General features: G+C 57.0%; 3 protein-coding genes across 12 annotated transcripts in view; 1 reads left to right on the top strand and 2 right to left on the bottom strand.

The window, feature by feature from the left end:
* POR (cytochrome p450 oxidoreductase) overlaps positions 1–3,429 on the top strand; it is a 51,809-nt gene extending 48,380 nt beyond the window's left edge. For all 5 annotated transcript variants that reach the window (XM_079121589.1, XM_079121587.1, XM_079121588.1 and 2 more), the window contains 8 exons: positions 626–742; positions 841–959; positions 1,663–1,844; positions 1,927–2,076; positions 2,212–2,482; positions 2,552–2,697; positions 2,778–2,863; positions 2,950–3,429. In XM_079121589.1, the coding sequence (XP_078977715.1) occupies positions 626–742; positions 841–959; positions 1,663–1,844; positions 1,927–2,076; positions 2,212–2,482; positions 2,552–2,697; positions 2,778–2,863; positions 2,950–3,094 (1,216 nt within the window). In that variant the 3' untranslated portion in view covers positions 3,095–3,429. The remainder of the gene's footprint in view (positions 1–625; positions 743–840; positions 960–1,662; positions 1,845–1,926; positions 2,077–2,211; positions 2,483–2,551; positions 2,698–2,777; positions 2,864–2,949) is intronic.
* On the bottom strand, positions 3,411–9,265 carry TMEM120A (transmembrane protein 120A). Its single transcript, XM_079121592.1, has 12 exons — positions 9,090–9,265; positions 7,451–7,569; positions 7,188–7,304; positions 5,517–5,576; positions 5,283–5,378; positions 5,108–5,197; positions 4,957–5,022; positions 4,807–4,868; positions 4,623–4,715; positions 4,462–4,526; positions 3,920–3,988; positions 3,411–3,844 (listed from the first exon to the last, which is right to left on the bottom strand). Exons 1-12 carry the CDS (start codon positions 9,168–9,170, stop codon positions 3,731–3,733), a joined length of 1,032 nt encoding a protein of 343 aa, XP_078977718.1. The 5' UTR covers positions 9,171–9,265; the 3' UTR covers positions 3,411–3,730.
* A 138-nt stretch (positions 9,266–9,403) lies between these two features.
* The window catches only part of STYXL1 (serine/threonine/tyrosine interacting like 1), a 49,801-nt gene continuing 41,167 nt past the window's right edge, over positions 9,404–18,037 (bottom strand). For 4 of the 6 annotated variants that reach the window (XM_079121595.1, XM_079121594.1, XM_079121597.1 and 1 more), the window contains 3 exons: positions 16,237–16,334; positions 14,622–14,734; positions 9,404–10,703 (listed from right to left, as the gene is read on the bottom strand). In XM_079121595.1, coding sequence (XP_078977721.1) covers positions 10,572–10,703; positions 14,622–14,734; positions 16,237–16,334 — 343 coding nt within the window. In that variant the 3' untranslated portion in view covers positions 9,404–10,571. Of the gene's footprint in view, positions 10,704–14,621; positions 14,735–15,342; positions 15,462–16,236; positions 16,335–18,037 lie in introns of all 6 variants that reach the window. The other 2 variants (XR_013760772.1, XM_079121596.1) reach the window with 2 other exon arrangements.

The raw sequence follows: 18,037 nt of genomic DNA, 5'->3' as shown, positions 1-18,037 counted from the left end.
CAGGCCCTGGGGAGAGTGGCACTTACCCAGTTTGTCCTTAACTTGTTTTGACATCTTGCTTTGCAAACGCCCTGGTCCCCACAGTCCTTAGAGACACAGCGAGGTCTGTACTCTGTCTAGGTTGGATTTTGGCCCAAGGGCTCATTTCCCTATAATCCATCTCAGTAATCAACTGTTTTTGTCCAAAAGCATGTTACTTGTTTGGGCCCCCAAGTACCCCCGGGTGTGCCAGAGAAAACCCCACATCCCAGAGACCCCCTGCCAGTATTAGGGCCCAGGCCTGGGGGTGAGGGAGCCGGGCTCTGTGTAGTCTGGGGATGGGGCTTCCATGTCGTGGTCCCACCTCCCGAGCTGGCCCTCGTCCACACTTGGGCTCCCATGGGTATAAAGCACGGAGGGCCTCAGGTTTCCAGGGGCCAGTGTCAGTTTCCATATCCAAAAATGGGGACCCTGATCACATAGCTCTGCCACCTCACAGGGTTAAGAGGACTGCACTGGTTGGGACTGGGGGCCCTTGACAGTTGGCGAGGTGCCCGCGTGCCCTGGGAGGCCCAGAGGGTCCCTTGGGGACAGGGAGATTCAGATCAAGACAGCCAGTGGACGAGCTGCCCTTCTCCCCACCCAGCCCCTTTGATGCCAAGAATCCATTCTTGGCTGCAGTCACCACCAACCGGAAGCTGAACCAGGGAATGGAGCGACACCTCATGCACCTGGAATTAGACATCTCCGACTCCAAAATCAGGTATCTGCTGCCCCTCCTCTTCCTGTCCCTTCACCCTGGGCTTCCTGATCCAGGCAGAGCGGCCTCCACCCGCCCCCTGAGACTTGGTCCCCCTCTAGGTACGAATCTGGGGACCACGTGGCTGTTTACCCCGCCAACGACTCCAGCCTTGTCAGCCAGCTTGGGGAGATCCTGGGTGCAGACCTGGACGTCGTCATCTCCTTGAACAATCTTGACGGTAAGTTCTGGAACCAAGGCCCCTCAGCCAGACCCTTAGGTTGGGCTCTGCTCGGGCCTTCATGCCAGGGGCCCAAGGCCCTTCCCCCAAGCCTCCACCATTATAGGCTCTGCACACCCCCTGCCCCACTCCGGGGGCCGGGGACCACGTGGTTGTAGGCCCTGGCTTTCTCCCTTAGGTTCTGTCACTGTTCATGGGGGGAAGGGTGTGTGAGGCCTGGTAGCAGTGGGGAGGCTACCCCGCCACCACATGCTGCTGTGCAAGGCTGCTGTACCCTCATCCCTGGGCTGCACTTGGCACCCCTGGCCACCCTTCCAGGTCCCTTTCATGGTCTTCAGGGCGCCAGGCACCAGCCATGGTAGCTTCCCCAGGGTCCCCTGGGACTGCCCAGGGGAACAGGTGAACCTGCAAACCCAACAGCAAGCTGGGGTCCAGCCCTGCTTGGTACTGTCCTGTGATCCAAGCTAAGGTGGTCCATGCTCCCTGCTTCCAGAACCAGCCCTCAGCAGAGACGAGGAGGAGGGCCGGTTTCTGGCCCTCTGCTTCCACCAAAGTGTCACCTCCCCTGGAAGGTCCCTGACACGACTTACAGTCTGGCCAAGGCCACCTGGAAAGGGCCAGCTTGCTTGTGCAGAGCAGGCCTGAGGCTTACATGCCCCATGGGTGGACATTCACCCCAAATCTGCCTCCCTTCTCCCTGCAGAGGAGTCCAACAAAAAGCACCCATTCCCCTGCCCCACGTCCTACCGCACGGCCCTCACCTACTACCTGGATATCACCAACCCTCCGCGCACCAATGTGCTGTTTGAGCTGGCCCAGTACGCCTCAGAGCCCGGCGAGCAGGAGCAGCTGCGCAAGATGGCGTCCTCCTCGGGCGAGGGCAAGGTGAGCCTGCAGCACGGCCTGCACCCAGGTCTGCGGCTCCAGCTGCAACCACACTGACCCACACCTTCCGTGTCTTCGGCAGGAGCTGTACCTGAGCTGGGTGGTAGAGGCCCGGAGGCACATCCTGGCCATCCTGCAGGACTACCCGTCCCTGCGGCCCCCCATTGACCACCTGTGTGAGCTGCTGCCTCGGCTACAGGCCCGCTACTATTCCATTGCCTCCTCCTCCAAGGTGAGGGGGCTCGGTGGGCTGGAACCTGGGACGGGCTGGGAGAGCTGCTGGGAAGGGGACCCTGAGGAGACTTGGGCTAGAGGGGTGGAACAGAGCTGCCCAGGTCAGGGGCCCCTCAGCCAGGCCTCCCTCCAGGTCCACCCCAACTCGGTGCACATCTGTGCCGTGGCTGTGGAGTACGAGACCAAGTCTGGCCGCGTCAACAAGGGCGTGGCCACCAGCTGGCTGCGGGCCAAGGAGCCTGCTGGGGAGAACGGCCGCCGGGCCCTGGTGCCCATGTTCGTGCGCAAGTCCCAGTTCCACCTGCCCTTCAAGCCCACCACGCCCGTCATCATGGTGGGCCCCGGCACTGGGGTCGCCCCCTTCATCGGCTTCATCCAGGAGCGCGCCTGGCTGCGGCAGCAGGGTAAGCCGACGGACGGGCTGGGAGGCGGGATCCCGGGGGCCCCCCTCACCCTGGCCTGCCTCTGCCCAGGCAAGGAGGTCGGGGAGACGCTGCTGTACTATGGCTGCCGTCGGGCAGATGAGGACTACCTGTACCGCGAGGAGCTGGCCCAGTTCCACAGGGACGGCGACCTCACCCAGCTCAACGTGGCCTTCTCCCGGGAGCAGGCCCACAAGGTGAGGACCCGCCGGGCAAGGCCACCCCCAGGACTGGCTGCCGTGCCCCGGCCCTCACAGGCTGCCCTCCTGCCCCACAGATCTACGTCCAGCACTTGCTGAAGAGAGACCGGGAGCATCTGTGGAAGCTGATCCACGAGGGGGGCGCCCACATCTATGTCTGTGGGTGAGTGGGGCGCAGGGGAGACGGGAGGCCCTGTCCCCTCAGACTGGCACCTGCCAGCCTCCACCGCCCGCTGCTGCCTCCCCCAGGGACGCTCGGAACATGGCCAGGGATGTGCAGAACACCTTCTGCGATATCGTGGCTGAGCTTGGGGCCATGGAGCACGCCCAGGCTGTGGACTACATCAAGAAGCTGATGACCAAGGGCCGCTACTCCCTGGACGTGTGGAGCTAGGCAGCACTTGCCCCCGCCCCTCCCACCCACAGACTGTCCCCATGATCACCTTCCTCACTCCCTCTGCTGCCGCCTGGTGGTCTCTGCCTGGACTCGCCACTGAGGGCAGGTCCACGGACAGAGGCACCCCAGGCCAGGCCAGGCCTGTGAGGCAGCCCAACCCCGGGCATGTGGCAAGGGGGACTGGGTCCCACACTCGGTGACACCTCGGGCCCTCAGCAGCTGTACAGAAGGGGCCCTTCTAGCAGCTGAGCTGGTGGCCCCACAGGATTTTGAATGAGTGTAAATAATTTTAAATAACCTCTGGCCCTTGGAATAAAGTTCTGTTTTCTGTATTTGCCTGGCATTGCTTGAGCAGACCCGGGGTGTCCCTGGATCTGCTTCACACAGACTCTAGGTACAGCAGGAGCCCAGCCTCCCCTCAGGAGAAACGCCACCAGGCTGCCTCTGCCTCTCCTCCGTCGAGGCCCCGGCACCCAGCTCCTGCAGCCTGGGCGGGGTCCAGATCGTTCTCAGGGCCCACAGAGCCCAGAAGCCCAGGGAGGACAGAAGGCGCCCCACACATACAGGGTGCCTCCCATCCTGCCGCCACGCACAGGTCAGAGGCCCCTTTGGGGCCGGCAGGCGAGGCCCAGCTCAGTCCTTCTTGCTCCCGCGCGGCTGGCTGTGGAACTTCTGGTGCACAACCCGCAGGGTGGTGAAGAAGTTGCCCAGGAAGAGCAGGAGGAAGGGGAGGCCGCACATGAGCACCTGCGGGGGCCGAGGGTCAGCACGAGCCCACGCAGCTGGGCCCTCCCGGCTGTCCCCGTCCGTGGCCCTGCTCACCTGCCACTCCTTGCACTGTGGGTCTCGAGCCAGGTTAAACAAGGTCAGCGCGTTAAAGAGCTGCCAGAACTGAGAGGAAAGGAGCTGTACTCGGCAAACCAGGGCCAAGCAGGGAGGACTCGGACGCACAGGGACACCGTACCACTGAGCAGGGAGGACTCAGATACACGGGGACACCTGTACCACTGTGCAGGGAGGACTCGGACGCACGGGGACACCGTACCACTGAGCAGGGAGGACTCGGCCTGGGGACACCAGTACCACCGAGCAGGGAGGACTCGGCCTGGGGACACCAGTACCACCGAGCAGGGAGGACTCGGCCTGGGGACACCAGTACCACCGAGCAGGGAGGACTCGGCCTGGGGACACCAGTACCACTGAGCAGGGAGGACTCAGCATGGGGACACCAGTACCACCGAGCAGGGAGGACTCGGACACACGGGGACACCGGTACCACTGAGCAGGGAGGACTCGGACACACGGGGACACTGGTACCACTGAGCAGGGAGGACTCGGATGCATGGGGCACCTGTACCACTTACATGTCCGAAGAAAAGAAAAGGCAGCAGGAAGGTGAGGCCCCGCCACATCCAGGACTGGAAGCCCTCTGCAGGAGAGGCCAGGGACAGACAGATGGACAGCACTCAGGCGCGGAGCAGGAAGGAGGGAAGTCCCCGCCCTGGCAGGCAGCCCGCAGACTCACCCACGGTGAGGTCCATGGTGTGCCGTTCGCCCAGGGCCCGCAGGCGGTAGAGGCAGCCGCTCTGGTAGTAATACTGTAGGAACTGCACGAAGCCTGCGGAGACGCGGCCTCAGCGCCGGCCCAGCTGGGACCCCGCCCACCCTCGCGTGCAGGCCTCGGGCCCAGTGGAGCCCCAGACACTCACTCTGGTACATAGAGAAGGACAGGAACTGGTTCCGGAACTTCTGGTACATGAGACCGTCAGGCCTACAGGGGCAGCAGAGGGCGGGCAGTGAAGGAGCCAGGGTGCCATCTCTGGCCCTGTCCCCGCTCCCGCCAGCACCAGGCCACTCACCATGTCAGCATGACTCCCGACAGGAACGTGGACACGTAGTGATGGATCACCCACCAGCCTTTGATCCTGTAGGGGGAGCCACCATCCTTCCGGTCCCAGCCCCTGCCTCCCACCCAGGGCAGCCCCCAGGGCCAGGTCCGCCCCTGCGCACCGCGAGCCGTTGTTGATGAGGATGCTCTCGCGGATGGTGAGCGTGCAGTAGTACCAGACCAGCAGGAAGTTGAAGGCCGCATCTGTCACCCTGGGGGTGGGGGGGTGCGAGGGGTAGGAGCATTGGTGCCAGGGCCCTGGAGGCATGAGCCTGCACCCAGCAGCAGAACACCCACCTGGAGTTAAGCAGGAAACGGCAGGTGAAGGAGACAAGGATGAGGATGATGGTGAGGTAGAGCTTGAACTTCTCGTATTCGTCTTTGTAGGCGAACCTGGGGAAGCACACGTGTGGGCCAGGCCAGGCTACCACGGGGTCCCCCTCGCTGCCACCCCAGGAGGGCCCAGCAGCCCTGGAGAAACCCAGAGTCCCGGGGTTGAGCCCAGGCAAGACCAGCCCACTAGCCACGTACTTGGCCTGCTTGCTCAAGAGTGTCACGTTGACATTCCCCAGAACCAGGCTCAGGTACAACCTAGAGAGAGGGAGAAGGACTGAGAGGCCCAGTGACAGAAGAATAGCAGAGCCCAAGCTGCAGGGTCGACCAGCTTGGCTTCTCCAGGACCGTGCCCTTGGGGGGCTGCAGGCCATCTCCACACGGAGCCCAGCTTGCGTGGAATCCTGACCTGGAGTGGACCCAGGTCCCCGGCCTGCCAAATCTGACCATGGCCTCCCGGCCTTGAGGCCTCAAGAAGCCTGGCTCTCCCACCCAGATCCCACATCCCAGATCACTCCTCGGTTCTGGGTGGAAGTGGCATCTATGTGAAGTCAACTCTTGTCACCATCTCGAGCTTCTTGCTACCTTGACCCCAGGAACCTCAGCTCTGAGTCCACTTCAGGGCCCCACACCACAGCCACCTCTCCTCCTAACCCAGATAGCCTCCCGCAGAAATGCGACCTCTGGTTGTACTGACCCCACAGACTCAGGTTCCCATGTTCCCTTGAACCACGAGGGCTCTTCCCCTCCCCATGGGCCCCACACAGGGCTGGGTCTTGTCCCAGCCAGGAGTCCCCTGCCCTCCTTCACAATACAACCACTTCCTGGCCATCCAGCCCCCTGATCTCCAGCCTCCTGTATTTCCATCACTCCCCAACCAGGTTCATCTTGTCCTCTGCCCAGAAACCCCCAGGTGTGACAGCAAAGTCACAGTCGTTTACTAAGCAGCTGCCCCTAACATGGGCTCTTGCTCACACTCAGGCCCCAGGGACAGAACTTCCACAAAGGAACTTGCCTGAGGTGGCAAAAGAGGTTACAGGGTGGGGACTCTAACCACACCAGAGACAAAGCCTGCCCAGCCTCCAGCCCCAGGCGGCTCCTAAACCTGCCCCAACCTCTCCACCCCCAGCTACTGCCTGCCACCTGCCTGTCTCTGTGCCTCTGCATCCCGCACCAGCGAGGCCCACAGGGGCCCTCCTGTCTCTCCAGGCACCTCCTCCAATACTCCTTCCTGGGTCTCCCCTCCCTGGCTCTCCTCTCAGCATGGGGATACGCCCAGCTCGCTCATGGGTACAGAGTATCAGGCACATCCAAGGCAAAGGCTCCCAGACCACCCAACTCCTAGGTGCTGCTTTCTGTGACTTCTCTCCTTCCACACGGCCAAGCTGCTGAAGAGGCCCAACATGGCGACTCCCTCCTCAGCTCTTCCATCAGTCTCAGTATCGGCCGCCGCACCTCCCTGCCACCAAGGTCCAGAGGCCTCCTGGAAGCAACCCCTCCCTAGGCCACAACCCTCCTTCCTTGCCTTCCAGGAACCTCTCCCCAATGCTTTCAGCCTGCGGTCTCCTCGGTGGGGCTGTGGCTCAGCCCCGGGCCTTGCACTGGCACCACCAGTCTCTACCCTAAACTCTGGCCACTGCACTTTGTTCCCCGCCTCTGCAGTCATCTGGGGTTACCGCTCATCCTTGACGACAGCTCAGCATCCCCCCAGCTGAGGAAGCTTGCTCTGGCCACCCGGGCTGGGCCAGATGCAGGCCCACTACCCTGAAGTCAGGACCCCCTGACTGCATGACCGACGAGAGGCGGCCTCTGGTTTCTGTCCCTCTCTCCCAGAAGTGGCTGCAACTGGAGCCGGGGGTGGGGGCTCACCCATTCTTCTTGGGCAAATAGGCCTCCATGTCGAAGAAGAGGCCTTGGCGCTCCTTCATCTGGTTCTCCAGCTCCTGCGCGGCCTCCATGGCCTCTGACGGGAGGGAGGTTTTGCATCTGCAGGTGGAGCCGGAGTCAGAACAGGGGCAGGCATCACACCACCCTCGAGGTGCAGAGGGCCAACAAGGCCCCAGAGGGAGAGACTGTGCCTGGCACCCGGGGAGGCAGCACCAGCTCTCCCACCCACACTGGGGGGTGCTAACTTCTTCAGGACGAGGGCCAGTTCCTGGAGCCGCTTCTTCTGCCGAGCGATGGAGCTGGTACAGTTGGTCTGCAACTTGGTCAGCTCTTCCAGCTTCAGGCGGTAGAGCCGGTGGGTCTCCTGGGCCCAAGGGGAGAAGATGCAGGCTGGCTGGGGAGCCACAGCCAGAGCCTGCGGGCGGGCATGGAGGCAGAACCTGCTGTGCCCACCAGAGACCTCCCTGGTTGCCCTCCCAAGGCACTCCTCCCAACAACAGGCTGGTTCCCACAAGGTCTTCCTAATCCATCTTCCAGTGGTCCCCACCCCTCCACAGGCTCTCTGTCCTGAGTCTGGGTTCCAGGGACACAGGTCTACCTTCTGGACCACTGGGTGGCTTCAGGCCCTCTCAGTCCCTCCTGCCTACCCTACCTGCAAGGATAGGGGGGTGGTCAGATATCCACAGTACCTTCTGCTAGGGCATTAAGGATGCTTCCTCCCAGGTTAAAGGTCATCAGGCTTCAGCCTTGCACCTCCTGCCCTAAGACCAGCCCCCTCCCCTACCCCAGCACCTTTGGCCCGAGGCTTCCCCTAGCACTTTGCGCTGGTGGGTGAATCTCAAGAAAGCGCAGTCTAGAGATTGGGCAAGAGGCAGTGTGGGGAAAGCAGGCGGCTGAGGCCAGCAGAGAGGCAGCCAGGCTGGGAGACATTCTACTCAGGACTCCAGGGAGCAGCACCAATGGCAGCTGGCTGGGCTGCACCAGGGGGAAGCCATGGAGACAGGAAGAGGCTGGAACCAGGCCAGGAGAGGCAAAGGTCTAAGCAAGTCTCCAACTGGCCTGGGCTCCACTCTGTGGGCCACCACACCCACCTCGGACCCCAGTCTGTACCACCTCTGCCCAGGCACAGTCACCACCCTCTCCTTCCTGGTCAAAGCCAGAAGCGTCCTCCACCCTGGTCCCAGGACATGACAGCCACGTACAAACTCCGTCCAGACAACTGCTCCTGCAGCTTCGCAATGGCTTCAGAGACTCCAACCCCAGTCAGACCCAGGAGGTCCCTGGATCTGGCTCCACCTCCTATTCCCCTCACTTTCCCAAGCAGCCACACGGGCCTGTCAGCCCCGGCTCTCCCTTCCCTTGATGGATGCTGTCCCTCCTCCTGGGTCGGCCCGCACCCACTCTGGCCACGGGCTTCACCTAAACACCACTCCCCTACGGCACTCTGACAGGAGCTGCCGGGGGTGGGAACTGTGCTGCCGCGGGATGTTTGTGGAGTGACAGATCCAGAGCACTGGGCCCAGCTGGCTCGGACTCGGACTGGGACAGCAGCTCTCCTGGGAGGGGATGGGGTCCGGGTCCAGGTGCAAAGGGCGTGGGCGGACGTAGAGTCCCATCTCTTTCCATGGCCCTCGCGGGGAGGGGGGTGTCGAAGTCACCCAGCACAGTGGGGGTCCCGGCAAGAGCACAGTGGACTGTCGCCGGACACTTGGCAGGGGCCGGCTGGCGAGGCTGGAACCTGAGGCCTCGCCACCCTCCGGAGCAACACCAGGCTCCAGACCCCCGACCCCAATCTCCTCGCAGCCTGACCCAGTGCTGCCCGACCCTTGACCTCAGTCAGAGAGATGTGGCTCGGGGTCAATGGGTGGCGAGAACGGAGCCTACCTGGATGCTCTGGAAGTCCTGCTGCAGATCTTCCCAGTCCCGCAGGCAGTCGCCCAGCGGGCCCGGGGGCGGGGGCTGCATGGCTGCCGCGCCGCAGGCCACGGGAGCAGCAAAGGACTGCGCCGCAACCCTGGCCGGCCCTAGGCGCCTCCGCCCCCGCCCCCCGTCCGCTTCCGGGCTCGCGCGGCCACCGCGCCAATGGAGAAAGACCTGGCGCAGGCCGCGCGCTGGCCCCGCCCCCGGCCGCAGCCAATCGCCGTCAGGGGCGGGGCCACGCACACGAAGGGCGTCTCACCCGCGACTCTGGACCCGGTCCTTGGCTGGGCCAGCTGCAGCCCCTGGCCTGGGTTCCTCCTGCCGTGCCAGCCTCGTGGTGTTGCCTGCAGTGCCCCAGCCCGCGGTGCTGGGAGCAAACCAAGGCCCAGAGAGGTGACACCGACCTTAAACACGTTTCGTCCTTGAGAAACGGCGCCTCTTCGTGGAAGGGATTTCCAGAGTTTTCTCTTCCTAGGATTTTTAGCACCTCCTTCCTGGCTTCCCTGCCTCCAGGCTCACCTCCACTGCCCTTCGCACAGCCACTGGACTGCCCTTCCTAAAACACAGGCTAATTCCCACCCTGTCCCTGCCATGAAGGAGATCCCTTGCCAGACAGCAAGCGCTGCAGCCATCCCAGGCTTGGTCCAACGCATACTGACTAGAGTCAGTACTGCTCTAACCCCTCCAGCAAAGCCCACTCCTCTTTGAGGCTTGCCCCCATTCCCCACCTCCATTTCACTCTGGACAGCACTAGGAGGCTTGACCCAGCCTCACCCAAGTGATTGCAGGGCAGCCCCTGCAGTGATGGGCATCCTGAATTCCCCACCAGTCTCCTTGTGTGTGCCCACTCCTGATCCCCAGGTTGTTGTGTGGGTGCTGCCAGGAAGTGTGTTTGGAAAACACTGCACTTTGAGATCTTAGGAATTTCTAGGAACCTGGATGCAAGAGATGGGAAGGGTAGCACAGCCAGGCAGAAAAAATGGGAATGGAAGCAGAGAAGGGCAGTCAGTGCCAAATGATGGGCAGGGGGTGGGAGGGTCATAGCACTGGGCCTATGGATGAGGGCCGAGGCTGGGCCTGGCACCTATGGGGCCCAGTGGGTGAGTCTCCATCTATGGCTGCCATTGTGACACCTCTTGTGGACCAACACAGGAACACCTCCCAGTAAAGCTCTAAAGGATGTGTAGCAGCTGCTCGGGCAGCCAGAGGCAACTCTAGGAGGGCAGTGGGGTGTTCCAGGGTACCCTAGGGATATGGGCTCTCCTGAGCTGAGCAGACGCGCCTCCTATGTTGAGTGAACAAGGAGCTTGGAAGATGCAGTGCAGGAGTCTGATAGGAGGCTGCGGGCAGCAAAGGCCTTTTCTTTCCACACCAACCTGGGTACATAGGCTGGCCCTCTACCCAGCAAAGGTGCCAAGCAAGGTTCTTCTGGGGGGCCTCTGAAGGTCAGTACATGGGATCAGAAATGTCTGTGACAAAGTCTCCAAGAACAATCTTCTCCCACTCTAATAGCTGAGTCACCAGTCCCCAGTTTGGACGCATGTTGTTTTTGCACTTCTTGACATAGGCCCAGGACCTCTGTGAACAGAGAGAGGGAAAGGGGACGTCAGGATTGGTCATGGACCCTTTTCACCCTAGATCAGAACCAGCTCAGAAGAGACAGGAAGCACAACATGGGGCCCACGACATGGTTTAAGAGCTGCACACAGACAGCAGCAGCCTGAGATGGCTCATTAGGGTGGGCAGTCCAGGGAGCTGCCCTTGGGCAAGCCCCTTGGCACTTCTGAATTGGGGGACAAGTCATTCCTACTTCAGACAGTTGCTGTGAAACCTCCTGTGGGTGAGTACAACACCGCACGCTTGGCGCAGAGGCCTCAACAAAGGTCTGCATTGTCACTGGATGGGTTACGGGAAAGGGGAAGAGGACCGTGGGCAAATTCTCTGAAGAAGGAAAATTCAAGCTGCCTTCCTTCAGGCACCCACTGTAAAGAACAGGAGGTGTATAGCCGGTCTCCATCCGGATGGAGGAGAGGGGAGAAGGGAAGGGGGAAATGGTGAAACTCTACTTCAACCTAATAAAGGCCAGCTGTGAAAAGCCCCTTGCCAACATCACACTCAGTGGAGAAAGACTGAGGAGCAAGGCGAGGGGCCACGTTCCCCTCTTCTGTTCGTACTGGAAGAACGGACAATTAGGCAAGAAAGAAAAGACACCAGAATTGGAAAGAAAAAAGATAATCTCCATTTGAAGATGACATGACCAATCTCATATGGAAATTTCTAAAATTTTACACACACACAGAGCAAACACATCCAGTGAAGTCGCAGGATAACAAAATTAGCATATGCATCTGTTACATTTCTACAAATCAACAATGAACAATCCAAAAAGAAAATTAAGAAAAAATTCTATTTACAATAGCATCAAAAACACTAAAATACTTAACCAAAGAGGCAAGACATACCAAAAACTACCAAAAGCATTGCAGAATTTAAAATGACACAAAGAAACAGAAACATATCCAATATTGTAGAAAAACTTACTATGGTCCAGACGTCCATGCTACCTAAATAATCTATACCTATATAAGATAGATAGTTGTAAGAATCCCTATCTAAATCCCAATGGCATATTTTTGTAGAAACAGAAAAAATCCTAAAATTCCCCCAATTTTTAAAAATACTTGAAACTCACACTTTAATTTTAAAATTTATGACAAAGCTAACCTAGCCACCCACTAGTAAGCCCATAACTAAATGGCCCTGTCCCTTAGTATTACAAAGGGCGGCTGGGTCAGAACAGACCCTTGAGGAAAAACCATAAGCCACATCCCCCAACCCCACACATCACCCTTCAAGCCCACTAAACATCTGCTGGCAGACAGGAAAAACAGGGGTAGTAACCTCATTGTACCTAATGAGGTGACAGAAAGGTGAAAGGACAGGCCCAGGTCACACTTGTTAAGAGGCCCATTCTTCAGGATGCAAGACCAGCACCCTCCCTCCTGCCTGAGGGACCTGTTGAAAGCTCAGACCCTGGAGCTGAGCCAGCCAGCTCTGGATTCCAGCTCTACCACTTACAGAGTGAGTGCTGCTGGTTACCCAACCTCTTCATGCCAGAAATGGGGTAACAGCAGTACCTAAGCTGCGGGATCGTTGTAGATGTGTGTTTATTACACTTCAGGAACACGGTTTGGTATGTAGGGTCACGATGCCACCATTAGCTATTAAAAATGCTTCAAGTGTTTGGTTTTGTTTGTTTTTCTGGACACCTACTCCCAGCATCTCAGTCTCTGAATCTGATGTGCTCCAGGATTCCAACCTTGCACCAAAGCTCTGAAAGCCCAGGTCAGCAGTGGTTCTTGTGCCAGTAGACTCTGGGTCCTGGTTTCTTCCCACCTCCCTCTTTGATCCCCACATATTGACCTTAGTGCCTGAAAAGTTGGGCTGGGGCCCAGGAGTCAGTATGTTGGGCAGCCCATGTCCCTCTTTGTCAGTCCTGAAGGCTCTGATCATTGCAGCTGAGCTGAGCACAGCCAGAGGACATGATGTCCCTGCTACACAGACAGAAAACCCATCCCAGGACCCCAGCACCACATAGACAATGGGAGGCAAGAGTCAAGCCCAGGCAACCTGTGCCAGCAATCCTGGGCACTGCCTGGCAGCAGGGAAAGCTAAGTGCCACACAGGGCATGGTGGCAGTCCTTCCTGACTACAGCTCCAAGGGCTGCACTGCTTTTCTGGCCAAGAGTTATCAAGATGGCACCTTTGGGCAGAGTGCCCAGCAACAGGACTTCCTGCAGATGAGACAAAGATCGCTGCTCCAGGAAAAGCAAGATAGCCTGAACTTCAGGGCGCTCAGCACCCATCCACCCACTGGCTACCGACTGGGACAACCAAGCCCACGCAGGATGGGCTGTGCACCTCACTGCAGGGACCAGTGGAGGTCAGGGTGTTGGGTCTGCATTATCCCCGTCACCAGGGGACCTGGGCCACTCAGAGGAGCCCAACAGAGGTGGGTCCTCCTTACTTTGTCTGTATCCCAGTCAGCCCTGGAAAGCAGCCTGTCACCTTTGCTTTTGATGTGGCCAGGGACAGGGCAGTGACTTGTTTGTCTGGGCTAGAGAACACATTCACTGTCGGCGTTGGAGAGCTTTGAGATTTTTTGGTCCCCAACCCTCCGTGAGAACCAGGGATCGTGGTCTGATTCCACATCAAAACTTTTGAAGAGCTGGGGTTGTGGCTCAGGGGCAGAGCACTTGCCTAGCAAGTGTGGGACATGGGGTTCAATCCTCAGCACCACATGAAAATAAATAGATAAAATAAAGGTTTTGTGTTCACCTACAATTAAAAATACTATTTAAAAAGACTCCAATTGTGGTAAAGTATCCAGAACACAAAACTCACCATTTTAACCACTTTTGTCTATACGGTTCTGTGGCATTGAGCACGTTCACATTCCTGGGCACCCATCCTGCGGACCATCTCCAGAACATCATCATTTTCCTAAACTGATACTTCAACCCCATTAAACACCAACTCCTCATCCCACTTGTTCCCTAGTACATCCGTGTCCACTACTGTCCACCTCACACCAGGGGAATCCTATGGTAGCCGTCCTTTAATGACTGGCTTGCTTTATGGAGCACAGTGTCCCCAAGGTTCCTCCACATTGCGGCATGCAATTCCCTACCCTTTGAAGGCTGTACCGATAGGTCACGTTCTGTGCATCCTTTCGCTCATCCACACGCACTTGTGTCACTTTCACTACTCTTCAGCTACTGTGAACGGCCCTGCAGTGAACCTGGGTGTGCGGGTTCCCGAGCCCGCTTCCCCTTCTCTGCTGTACGCCTGAGACTATATCCAAGACTTTCTAGCCCGTAGCTCCCTGAAGAGCATGCTGGTCAATATCCAGATCCACTGGCCGATGGGCTCTGACCATGGCTATTCTTTACCCCTGCCCTTCCCCCAAACAGACATGGGGGCTTTTCAGCTCCCACCCAAGCCCTCTGAGACCATGGGTCCCCTGCCTAGGGTAGGCCCCCAGTGAGCCCTGCCTGGGTACCAGATGCCCCAAACCCTGGGGTTCGCCATGACGGTGCCCCTCCTCCCTTCCCGCTCTGGGCCCCACTTTCAAGGGGAGGACAATTGGCACGAGTGTCCACTGAGGCCCTGCCAGTGCTGTGATTCTGTGACTCCACATTGTTATCCTTCAGACCAACCCAAACAACCCTAGGGGACAGAAGGGCAGCAGGGGAGCCTCAAAGCTGGTGCTGCCAATCAGCCTGGCCTGGCCTGTGCTGGCCAGCACTGTGTCCCAGGCCTCTGGGACATGCCCTTCGGCACCACGTGCTGGGAAAGACACTGATTTGGGTCCCTTCCTGATACCCCTCCTCTCCACACGACTGTGGCCTCACGGCAGCACCAGCCCTGTCTCTCCCAGGGCTGGCTCTGACTCTAGGGTGGCTGTGGCCCAAGCCTGCCCCAAGGAACACATACCTTCAAGGTCTCCTCATTCTGGTGCATGAGGAAGGCCACAATGACCGCACAACTGCGACTGATGCCCCGGGTAGAAAAGACCAGAAGGACGGAGCCCAGCTCAAGGTGAATCTCTGCAGAAGGAAAGAAGGGGTGGGGTGGTGCAGAGCCCTCTTCCCAGGGACCTAGAAACTGGGTGGCTGTCCCGACGCCTCCGTGTGCCCACAGTGCAAGAGTGAGCACCTGGCGTGCCACAGGGACTTCTCCAGCCACTGCTTGTCTAGCAAACGGGGCCCTCAGACCTAGCTGGCACTGCCAGGTGAAGGCCTTCTCCTGGCTCTCCAGGCTTCTAGCCCAGGGAGCCATTGCCAGTTGGCCTAATGCTGACAGGATCACCCCCAGGGAGAGCTGGGTGCCAGCTGAGGTGATGCAGTGGGCATGAATCCTGGCTGGGCACTCACTGTTCTGTGGGGCTTGGGCAGTTTCCTCATGGAAAATGGGCGACAATATACCCACCTTCCCATGGGGTTTCATTCTGCTCTGTGCCAAGCGCCAGGTGTAGGGGCACACACTTGCAGTCCCAGCTACTTGGGAGGCTGAGACCCGTTACCTGGTTTAGAAACACCAGCTGCATTCACAGAACCCCTGAGGCTGAGTCCTGCCCAGTGAGGGGTGGGGAGGAAATTTAAGCTGTCCCCCAGGCTGCTGGTGACCAAGAACTGAAGATGAACGCACCACGCACCACGAGCAAAGCCCGTCTGTCAGAGCTGGAGGAGGACTCAGAGATGATTAAGGCCAACGGGATCACTGCATTCATGGGGAGGTTGAGCCACCACCAGCGACCGGCTGGCCCGGAGCCACCTAGTGGGGTAGGGTCTCTCTGTGCCACAGGCTGCCACCTCATGGTGGGATACACGGAAGTCTCGATCTCAGATCCTCGTTGAGTGAAAGTGACAATCTGCTGGGCTACTAATGGGTGCTCAGGCTCCATTGTCACTGCCGACTGCTCAGGCTGGGGACTGCAAGGGTGGAAGGAAGGCCAGCACCACAGGCAGGACCTCTGCCCTGTCTCCCTTGCTCTTCAGGGACCTTGCTTTCCTCAGATAATCCTAAGCCCCGGGAATGACTGCAAAATCCACCCTGGAGGATTTAAGCAGCTAGTGGGTGTTGCTTCATGTGTGGCAGGGGGACAACAGGTGACAGGGAGCCCACGCGGAGCAGCACAGCAATCAGGGCTGGGAGGTTTGGAGTGTTCCTCCCTCCATCCACACCATCCTGCTGGCCAGATTCAAGGGCGCAGATAGAGCAAGACGTGCCCCTGGGTCCTCCGCCTAGGGCAAAGCAGGCTCCATGAACATGGGCACACGCGGTAGCTAGCACCCACATCTTCACATAACCTCGCCAGGGCTGCTGAACGCACAACCTGTGCTCCCACTGGACCCCATCTCATCTTACTGGGGGTCCTGAGAAGCTGGACTAATCCTGGGTTGCCCACACTCGGCCAGGTGTGTGCTGGGCCCTGCCTTCTCTGTCCTCAGCAATGGGAGATCAGGTACAGGCATGGGAGGAGGTACTATAGCCCCTGCTGCCGCCCAGGCCCAGGCAAGTTGCTCCCTGTCTTGAGAAGGCTCCTTACCTATGAAGTGACAGAGGTGGCGCAAAAAGGGAATAATCTTGGTGTCGGAGGTATCTTCTATCTGGATGTGCAGAAGGTTGTCAGGGTCGCCTGCAAAACTAAACAACACAGGTCATCAACACACAGCTCACCGGGGTGTCCCTCGTCTTCAGCAGCAGGACCACAGGGGAAAGATGCCCGAGCTCCAGTGAGTAGGAATGAACAGTGAATCTGAGCGAAGACTTTCATCATTTCACCGGTAGGTCTGATGGTCACTGTACTTTTCCAGTGCTAGAATCAAACCCAGGGCTTTGTCCACACTAGGCAAATGCTCCACCACTGAGCTACACTACACTCCAGCCCTGTTGTAGAGATTTTTGTATTTTTTTCAAAAATTAGATTAAGAAAGTTCCGTTCTATTCCTGGTTTTCCAAGAATTTTAACATTTTGAGTGGGACACAGTGGTGAACACCTATAATCTCAGCAATTCTGAAGTATCACATGTTTGAGGCCAGTCTCAGTGGTGAAAAGCAACTGAGCAAGATCCTCTCTCAAAATAAAATGTTAAATAAAAAGGGTTGGAGATGTAGCTCAGTGACAAAGTGCTCCTGGGTTCAATTCCCAGTACTGAAAAGAAAAATTAAGAACGCATAGTGGGCTGGGGTTGTGACTCAGTGGCAAAGCACTTGCCTACCACCTGTGAGGCCCTGGGTTCCATCTCAGCACCACATTAAAAAATAATAATAATATCAAGGTATTGGGTCCATCTACAACAACAACAACAACAAAAAAAAAAGAATGCATAGTGAGTTGGGTGTGGTGGCACTTGCCTGTAATCCCAGCAATCAGCTCCAGAGGTTGAGGCAAGAGAATCACAAGTTCAAGGCCAGCAATTTAGCAAGGCCCTGAGCAACTTGGCAGGACCCTGTCTCAAAATAAAATATAAAAAGGGCTGGAGATGTGGCTCAGTGGGGATGTGGCCCAGCGCCCCTGAGTTCAATCCCCAATACTGGAAAGAAAAATTTAGAATGTATAGTGAATCTTAGCAAATACTTTCTTCTGCATCTATTGAAATAATTATTTCTTTTCCTTTATGTTAATAGTATGGTAAACTGAATTTTCCAGAAGTTAAAACTTGGTATCATTGGCACAGACCCAATGTTATCACTATATATTATCCTTTCATATATCACCATATCCAGTATGCTAATATTTTATTTTGAATTTTTACATCTACATTCACAAAGAAAATTAGTTTATAATTTTCCTGCATTATAACATCTTAGCTTATGAAATTAAAGTATGTTGGTTTCATAAAATAAGTTGAGGATTGTTTCTTTTTATTCTCTAAAAAGAAAAAAAAAAACCTTAATACTGACTTAATTTCCTCCTTAAATATTAGGTAAAATTAATCACTGAAAATATTTAGACCTGAAGTTTTCTCTGTGGAAAAGTTCACTAGTTCTTTATACTACTCAAATTTTGTTTGATGTCAGTTTTGATAGGTAGTTTTTAAAATTTGTTCATCTGTGTTTTATATTTACCATAGTAAAGTTTTCGTCACTTCCTCTTAGGATCTTTTAGAGTAGGTACAGGATACAGGCTCTCTCTGGCCATCTGGTTATTTGTGACTTTGCTCTCTTTGCCAAGTGTTTATTGATTTTATTTAATTTTTTTTAAAAACATTTGGTTTTCTTGATCCTCTTTTATTGTTGCTATTTCAAAAATCTGCTTTTATTATTCTTTCCTCACTTGAGTCTAATTTGCTGTTTCTTTCTTGAGATAAATGCTTAACTCTGATTTCTAGCCTTTCCTCTTTGTG

The sequence above is a fragment of the Sciurus vulgaris genome (genome assembly GCF_902686455.1).
Source record: "Sciurus vulgaris genome assembly, chromosome: 18".
Classification (NCBI taxonomy): Eukaryota; Metazoa; Chordata; class Mammalia; order Rodentia; family Sciuridae; genus Sciurus; species Sciurus vulgaris.
Note: the sequence above shows the minus strand (reverse complement) of the source record. Positions and strands in the feature narration are given on the sequence as shown.